Consider the following 9,724-nt stretch of genomic DNA (forward strand, 5'->3'; position numbering starts at 1 on the left):
ACCCACAGATGACAACTACAGTTTTCACCCCTCAAAAACATTCATACATTGAATGTTTGCAGTCAGTTTAATTTTGGGACTATGAAAAAAAAAACCTTCATTGCTCATCCTTATCCTGTACCATTAATTGGTTCTCTGTAAGCCCCCAGTTATTTTAAATAGGTAAATGATCATAAAACACAGGGTGAAACATGCTGCTGCATGCCAGCTTCTGAAAATAAGCACTGAACTTGAAACACCTTTTGATAAATGGCTTCAATACTTTTCTCAGTAAATTGCAGATCAGGCAGATTCCTTTTGCAATGCTGTTGCCTGGGCAGGACTTCTGCTGGATTTCCAGGGAGGCGTGTATAGTATGGGAAGCCTCACCCAAGACTGTCTACAAATGCACAGTTGTAATGGTTTGTGGTTCTATATGCGTGTGTGCACATGTGAGAGAAGGGCAAGGTGCTAGGTTGAGGCAAGTTTCCTTACATTTTCAGGATCTATGAAAAAAAATCCCACCTTTCCATTAACTGAATGTCATTGTTAACAGCCAAACAAATGAACAAAAAACACCAGCTGAATTAAATGTAGTTCTGAAGAGTGGTGAGAAATGAAAGGATTTTTAAATATATTGCAGCAAATTCAGGTCGACATTGCCCCTCTGCAAACTGCAAAATGTGACCCCCTTCCTTCAGAGATGACAGCAGTCCCTCTAAGGGTTCATGGCTGAACACTGACCAGCATCTTCACCACCTGACACTACAAGTCCTGTGCCAGTCTTTTAACTATCCTTTAAAATACAGTGGTTGATTCATACAAATCAGGTGCACAATGCCACAATGTCATTCAAACACTCAAACGTGAGGGGAACGTAGCTCTTTTACCACACTGAAAAAGGCCGTGCACAGATTTGGAGGAGATGCTGTTGGTGCTGAAAAAGATTTAACAGAGAAACTCCAAGGCACATGTAATTTATTAAGGGAGAGAAAGGAAAGGAAAGAAAGAAAAAAATCTTAAATCACTTGATGGAGAGGAAGAAGCTAAAAGTACAGAAGATGTAGCCTGACATTAAGAAGCAGACTCTAGGTCTTTTAAAATTTGTGTTACAGAAACACATAAACTGAAATTTACCTCTGTTTGATCAGAGGTCTCCAAAGTGCAAATGTGCTGTATTAAAGGGACATGGATAGTCTCTTGCAATCAGAATACAAACTATGAGGAAAGAAAACAGGAGACAAGATGTAAAGAAGAGTGTCCAATGGTTCAGGGCAGAGCTCTGCCCTCTAGATCACCCCCTTCAGAGTCCCAACTTCTCTCCCCAAGATAACTGGCTGTGGGGTATGCCCTACATCCCTTAGTTCATTTGCCAGAGTATTTTTCTCACTTTTCAGTAAAAAGGTGTTAATGTCATAAATCAACACTATTTCAATTGAATCTTCTATAATGCAGATGCACCTGAAGCCACAGGGGGATGAGTGATTTCTGACTATAGTAATACCAGCTAATATGAAAAGGCTTTTGGTTTGTTTGGTTGTTTGGGGTTTTTTTTGTAAAGCAGGATAAGGACCACTTATTAGAAACAATGACAATTTTAACTTTTTTTCCATTTGAAAACATTGATTTGTCCTGACAAGACAACAGTGCTTCTACCAAAGCTTTCACTGGAAAGGGTTTTTCAGACTAAGGAAGGTTTCATTTTGTAATGAAACCAGGTACACAGTCTCACACAGATGAATCATTTCCTATGTTAGTACATTACACAGGACATGGGATATCTCCATTCACTTGATTCAGTTCTGAAGCATTCTTGCTTTCCCACATATAAAGCCCAAAATAATTATCTGCAGAATGCTCTTTCTTGTTTATCTCTGTCATCATCTTGCAGGGTTGGAAAAAAGAATGAAAATTCTCTCCTGACAGACGGAAAAACAGGCTTTGTACAATTCGTCTGACTCACAAGTAGTCAGAAGGAGAGAACAGACCGAGATGGAGAGAACATCTGTAATGCAGAAGTAGAGCTACACTTACCATCAGTCTGGGAGGACAAATGGAACTTGTGGATATAGTGCCACCTAACAGAATCACTTCTGATAAAAGACAGCTAGACCCAGATAGATAATACTCAACATTTATACATCACATTAAAAATAAAATAATTTTAGAACAGCTTCCATGCTGTTTAGCTCCTTATTGCACTTAACATGAAAAGAAAGAAATTGAAGCACTGAAATGGAAAATGAGGACAAACTTTCCTCACAGCAGTTTTCACAAAGGTAAGAAGCAATATTTATACATCATTTGTTTCCTCCAAGGGTTGTAGCAACACCAACGGCTTCCTACTCCTGACAGCAGGTTCAGGGCCTTTTCTCTTCTGGTTTTCATGATGCTTCCTGTGGTCATGCTCCAAGACAGTGCTGTCCGTGCGCCAAGCTGGTCAGCCACTTCGGCTCATCACAAGCCAGGACTTCTGTATAAGAACTGCTCCTTCCTTCTCACTAGCCAGATCCACTGAAGACAACTGTCCACTGCTAGGACTAGGAGAAAAGAAATTAGCAGATTGGATTACATATATCATCCATGTAGGTAGAGGTTTCATTTCAAGCAGAAAGTGCCTCAGAGTACTGTGAGAAAAGCCACGAGATGATCATCTAAAAACTTGACTGAGAATGATCTTAGGATCTTTTAAGGCCATCATGGGTCTGGACAAATGAGACCTGAAAGAAGAATCTGAATAACCCTTCTATAATTTTCTATATTCCCCATTCCCTTTCTAATGCTCTCTGAAACAAGATTTTTAGGTGGTTTTTTTTAACATTCATTTCAGGTGTGACAAACTTTTCTATCTCTCGTGAATCAAACTGCATATTTACACCCAAGTTTACAAAAGTGGACGACTAACATGTTCCCCTTCTCTGTTATGCAATGGTGAACACCTGCATGTCGTCTCTTCCACCCAGGTAAGTGACAACATCAGCCCAAATTCTTAGGCACATGCAGTCATGGTTTAATCACTGCAGTCACTGAATGCTTTTAGCAAATGTGGCTGAGTTTGGATTAGGTAAATTTCCACTTGTTGTTTCCAGAATATTACACTGGTGATGACTTCAGAGAAGTTTAATTTTCATTCTTGACCTAAAGCCTGGTAAGATGTGAAACATTTTGACTGTTATTTTCATTCAGAATCTGTCAAAGCAGGAATTGTAATCTCTGCTTATTAAATTTGGAGCAGTCTCAAGCAGTTACTTTCTCTTTTTCCTCTGTTAGGTAGGAAACAGTTAATTCTAGTAGGAGCTTGGGGGTTGGCATTCTTGTTTGTTATTGGGGTTTGTCTTGTTGGTTGGGTTTTTTTTTTGGGGGGTGGGGGTTGTTTGATGATTTTTTATTTTAATGAGAGGACCTTTTGTATTGCATTTAAACTTAGCACATAACAGCAGTGCTTGGTGCAGCTGAAGACTAAATTGGAGAGGAGAAGCACAGCAAAGAGTCAGAAATTGCACAAATATGCAGCCTTTCTTGCACCAAATGACCCAAAGCCCACTAGACAGTGCTGATAGCAAAAGGGAATTTTAGTCTCCTTTACCCCTCTAACGGTGCAAGACACTCTGCAGCTTTCAATACTGAAATCCAAACTGATTGATAGACTGGAGAAAAGCAAGGAAATAATTTTCTATTTCCATAGTCCAAACTGAACTGACAGTGTGAAACCATTCAAGTCTTGGCACCATAAGAAATCTAGCAAAAAGCAGATAAAAAATTTTAACAGGTAGGAAATACTAACTCAGTGATGTCACCATGTCAATTCTGCCAACATTTTCCTAGGAAGCTGCTGTTAAATATTTCTGGGCTGCATCAAAAGAAGTGTGGCCCACAGGTCAACAAAGGTGATTCTGCCCCTCAACTCCACTCTCTTGAGGATCCACCTGCAGTGCTGTGTTCAGCTCTGGGGCCCTCAGTGTGAAAAAGACAAGGACTTGTTAGATCAGGTCCAGGAAAGGGATATGCAAATGATCAGAAGGATGGAACACCTCTGCTATACGGACAGACTGAGAGAGTTGGGGTTTTTCAGCCTGAAGAAGAAAAGGCTCTAGAGAGACCTAGCAGCCTTCCAGTACATAAAGGGAACCTACAGGAAAGTTGAAGACAGATATTTTATGAGAGTATGTAGTGATAGGAAAAAGAAAATGGTTTTAAACTGAAAGAGGGCAGATTTAAATTAGATAAAAAGAGGACATTCTTTACTGTGAGGGTGGTGAGGCACTGGAACACATTTGCCCTGAGAGGTTATGGATGTCCCTTCCCTGGAAGTGTTCAAGACCAGGTTGGATGGGGCTTTGAGCACCCAGGCCTAGTGGAAGATATCCCTGTCTGTGGCAAGAGGATTGGACTAGATGACCCTTAAAGGTCCTTTCCAACTCAAACAATTCTAAGATTTCCTTTTAGTGAATTGCTCTGCTATAAAAAACAAACAAACAAAAAAACCAACAAAAGAGGTAGCTCTTAGAAGCATACAGCATTGATTAGCACCAAATGTAATCCAAATGTAATGGCTGGGCTCTGAGTGTTTTTCATCTTAAGCTGATGTTAAGCTGGAAGCAGAACAATCCTCTGACATTCTTGGGCAGCTCTGCTGCCATACACATCCATAATTTTGTGAATGCAGCAAACAGGTTATTACAATTGGAATTTTAAGCTCGTAATTCTGTTCCTTAGTCAGTAACCTTAAAGTAGATCGATTTTACAGATGGGAAAAAAGTCACTAGCATTCTCTATCTAAAAGGCTTTGATATCTACAGGTGAAGAGTTTAAAGCAGAATTATAAATTTTGCAACAACAGCAATAGGTTATGTAGCAATCATAAAAATCTATGGATGGTTATTTCTAATATTTAGAAGCTTAATATCCTCAACATACTTTGGAGATACCTGTGCTCCCTTCAGCAAGCACCTGCCTTAGGAAAATGTTGAACTAGGTAAGATTTAGTGGACAGTTCCATTCTTTCCATGTACAAACAAGGAATTGTGTAAGTTGGTAAACTAAGCCAGTAAGGTGAAATAAAAACCCAAACATCTTTACCTTTGCTAGACTACACTTCCGCTTTGATGAAAGGCAGCTCATCCTTAAGGCTTCTCTTGTCTGTGGATAGAATAAACAAACAAACAAACAAATAAATAAATAAAGAGAAGGGACTGTTTCTCAGAGTGTAGAAAACGTTCATGTAATCCAGAATAAGTGCTGAAGTGACCCAAATACCTTTCTGTCCAGAAGTGTCCCAAACAAGAGGATGAAGAATCCCTAAAAAAACAAAGCCAGTTAATAAAACCAGTATAACCACATCATCTTTCTTAATTACTTCGAGATGTCATCTCATCACCTGTGACTCAAATAACAGCAATGCACAAAATAAGGTTATCCACCCAGGTCACACAGGCTCTCTGGGAATGTGAAGAATGGATATATAACCCACGTTCATTCTCATTATGAACTGGACTGATGAGTTACATACCAGGACTTTCTCAACCCACTCAGCAGTAGGATTAGCCAAGAAGTGCTAAGACAGACTGAATATGTGACAGTATGTCAGGTAATATTGGATGATTATATTGATCAGTTAAAAGCCATCTTCAGTGGCAAATGAGGATTGTTAAGTGAAAAAGATGATGCAATCATCTTTGGACATTAACCAGTGTGGTTTATATTTAACATGAAGTCATCATCTCCAATCGTCATCACACTTTACACTAACTAGTTCATTCCACAACCCATCTGCTATGTCAATGCACACGCTGTGTAAAATAGTTGAGTTGAAAGGAAAACCTAAATCCTGGTTTTTATGCACAGCCCAGGTTACCAGCCCCTCTTAGGTCTGCAACCTTTTCCCAAGTTAGCAAAGTCTGGGATGCTATTCCCCATCCCAAAGAGCTTACCTGGAAGGCATTCAGCAGAGCAAATGTAATATGGAATGCCAGAGAGCGACTGTCAACTATTGTTGCTAATCCAAAACCCCAGGTGAGACCCAGAAGAGGTGTCAGAAGAGCAACATTTTTGCTAATTCGGATCATGTTGCTCAAATCTTGTGACTTGCAGCCTTCTCCAACTGAGGATCTCCCAGTCTTCACCATAACCACCACCACCACCACCATATTTACAAGAATGATGCTCAGAGCAGGTATAACAAAGGCCAAAAGAGCTTTCGTCTCATGCCAGTTGAGCCAGCAGGCTCCAATCCTTAAATACATACGTTTAGGTTCAGTAATAGCAACTGTGAGGACAGATATAACCAAGGGACATCCATATCCAATGAAGAATGCTGCAACTATGAATACAGATCTTGTTATCTTAAAAAAAATAAATAATAATCCATAGAGAATCAAGAGGCCCAGGGTAAACATCCAGAAAAATAAGGCAAGATAAAAAAAGTGGAGGAGAAAAGTGGCTGCTACACACAACTGGTAGTTCAGAGCTGTATTGTGCACAAAAACTTCTGCCAAGATGAACAAAAGATCAGCGATGAGAAGCGATGTGGCAATGTTGACCAAACAGAAGTGGCGCATGTAGGTTATTTCAGTTTTGGTAACGTGGTACCAGACAACAGCCTCGATTGCAAGGCAGACAACCAAGCTAAAAATGGACAGGCCTAGCCCTACACGTGTAATGTAATCCAGCACTGCACTGCGCAGTGTGCTGGGGGACATCAGGATGGAGAAGGATTTCAATGTCTGACGGTGATGCCTGCAGATGCAAACAACACTGCTAGCGTTCTCAGACTTCATGCGGCATGCCCTGCTATCCCACTGCCTTTCAGTAGAATGCCAGCCCACGCACTGAGCCTTGGCATTCTCCAGTTTCTTCACCTTTTCAAAGGCGAGTAGAACATGTCGAAGCTCTTCTGGCAGAGACACTGATAACACCATGCCATTCACAAAAGCGGGGTCCAAACGGTTGCTTTCTATAATGGCTCCAAGCGTTGGAAATGCAATGCTGATGGCTTTGGAACTCTTGGGTAACTTCAGAAACTCTTCTTCTGGAATGACCACATGCCCAGTGATATTGCCTGTGTTGTTGAACTCCATGTTAAAATCAAAGCTCTTTCCTGAAGTATTTTTATGTATGCTGTAGCCTTTTGTAGAGATGAAGTGCTCCTGTATATTTGCCGATCCATTCCCAAGGAGAAGTTTCCCAGCAAATAAATTCACTGAGTCCAGTAATACTGAACTGGCATTCCTGTCCTTTACAAAAGCCCAGTTGGAAATGGTGGAGCTGTTCAGAATATGGTTTGCTATTCTGCTGTAACTCTGAAACACACAAGGAAAAAATAATTATTCTTTATGTTAAAAGAAACCAACTACTATTTCACTGGCAGAGCCTCCAGAAAAGTTCATTTAATTCAAGATTGATTTCTATGAAGAGAATATTCATCTCTGAGAGTGAACAGATTCCCATGATCCATCCAGCTCAAATCCAAGCATCTCATTAGCATGGTCAGTACCAGAATTTCACTATCCTTTTCATGTCATAGCTCAAAAGGTGCTTAGAGAAGCAAGTGTAAAGCAAAAATCAGGGCACCTAAGTTCTGTTGCACACACTAACCCACTATGTAGGTTTACTTACATCACCTTTCCTTCACTTCTTTCTGCAGGTCTCTGACTTCTGAGTTCATCAGGAAAAGACTTCCATTTCCATTGTGCAACACATGACAGCAGCACATCAGGATCTCCAAGACTACCTTCCCTACAATCTCATACCTTAAAAATTAATCCTTCCTTGTACTGCCCTCCCAGCTCTATAACAGCAGTTCCTGAAAAATCTTCCTTTAAAGAAAGTGAATTCCACAGAATATTTTCACCGTACATGAACAGGTCAAACAGTTTATCTGTCCTCTCTTGAAACCCTTTACAGGTGATTTCCATGTGACTTGCAGCAACCATCTCATTGGATAGTGGCTATAAGGACAAACTACTGTAAGGATGTTCTAGCAAGCTCAGAAACAACTCTTGAAGCTGACAAAAGCAAATACCTGCATTTTTTCTCTGTTGACGTTCTCTGATAACAGCAGAGAAATCTTCTTTAGCAGTTCTACTATATCAGCAATGTTTCCTGGAATGGCTGGTGAAGACAGGATATCTGGGATGATGCATGAAAAGTCAGCTTGGCAGTTACTGTTCCCATGGTCATCAGCACCAAAATATTTTGCTCCATCTCCAGGCTTCCCATGCACTGGCTTTCCTTTCCCTACAAAAGGCAGGTGTCCTCCAGCAACACCAACATGTCCTTCAGAATTTGGAAGGAGTTCATGTTCAGAAATCCTCTGAGGGAGGAACATAAATTTCAGAAAATTAATGAATGAAACAAAAAAGAAGCTATAGCTAAACCCCAGCAAGAGGTACAGCACTGGGGTGTGCAAGGAATGTGTCAGATGGCCTGAAATCAGGGCCAAAGCTCACTTGAGAAGACTGTCTTGCCTGTAAAATACACATCAAGAACTAAATTCAGTGCCTTACTCTTGAAGTGACTAGAATAAAGGTTCTTTATTTTGTAGTTGGGGAGAATTTACCATGAATTATTTGATTATTACAGATATTGGTGTTTCTCTTTCCTCAGGTTCACCCTAGTGTCTTGGTTTAAATCCATGTGAAGATTTAAGTACTTGTGAGCCAAGCAAACAAGGCAACTTCATTTCTAAATTGTTTTCACAGTGGAATTTCCCAAATGTATTTCCCATTAATTGATTTAAGATGAAGTCAAAATCTATCAAAGCAATCTGCGTTTTAGGATTCCATCTTCTGCCCTTTGCTCAAGATTGAAAGTGTGTGGAGGGAGGGGCTGTCTTTGCAATAAATAGGGCAAAGTAGGTGCGTAACAGTTACCTCACCTGGAAAAGGGACTGAACATCGAGGCTTGCACAAGAATCTGTGAACATTTGCCACTTCCTGTCTTCACAGACAAAGCTTGTCTCCCCATGGAAGGAGGGAGAGCAAGGTTGAATACAAATGGCTCCGTTGTCTTTGCAGAGAGTGAGATTTGTACAGGCATCTGCCAAGCAAATCAAGCAGGTGTTATTACAAGGTGCTCTACCACAGTCCATGAGGTGAATAACAGGGGTCAAGTATTGATAACTGGTAAGATGCCACAAAGAACTAACACAGACACATAGCTTTTTCACTGTACCTTGTTGATTATCAGGCTTTGACTCCTTACTGACAACCTGAAAAATAAGGAATCATTGAATCAAATGTCTTAAACACTTCAAAGTAGTTCTGTGGTGACAGGACAAGGGGCAACATCTTTAATCTTAAAGAGGGTAGATTTAGAGAAGATGAGGAATAATGGGTTGAATTTTTTTATGAGTGTGGAGAGGCTCTGGAAGAGGTTGTGGACACCTTATCATTGCAGGTGTTCATAGTCATATGGGATGGGGCTTTGAGCAAACTGGTCTAGTGAAACTTACCCTGAGTGGGTTGCGTGGCGCAGCTGGGAAGAAGTGCACAGCCCACAGGAGCAGGCAGTGGGCTACCCACACATTCATTGTCTCACATCTTCTTCTTTCCTCCTAAAAGAAAGAAATGTTAAAGAACTTTAGACATTTTTCATTTTTTAACAGTCTGGTTGCTAGTGAGAAAACAGCTAAACCCATCCCAAAGAATAGGATAGAACAGAGTAAAATAGAATAGAATGGAATAGGAGAATAGAATAGAATAGACTAGAATAGAATAGAATAGACCAGACCAGGTTGGAAAAGACC

At 40.4% G+C, this 9,724-nt stretch overlaps 1 protein-coding gene across 1 annotated transcript; it reads right to left on the reverse strand.

Annotated features, from left to right (window-relative positions):
* Positions 1-5,829: 5,829 nt before the first annotated feature.
* On the reverse strand, positions 5,830-9,508 carry LOC104304576 (adhesion G-protein coupled receptor F2). Its single transcript, XM_054178547.1, is given in 6 exon segments — positions 5,830-5,873; positions 5,876-7,277; positions 8,000-8,290; positions 8,855-9,015; positions 9,151-9,187; positions 9,431-9,508. Coding segments are annotated over 6 exon segments (2,013 nt in total).
* Positions 9,509-9,724: the final 216 nt, after the last annotated feature.

This window comes from Dryobates pubescens, chromosome 3 (assembly GCF_014839835.1).
Source record: "Dryobates pubescens isolate bDryPub1 chromosome 3, bDryPub1.pri, whole genome shotgun sequence".
In the NCBI taxonomy this organism is placed as follows: domain Eukaryota; kingdom Metazoa; phylum Chordata; class Aves; order Piciformes; family Picidae; genus Dryobates; species Dryobates pubescens.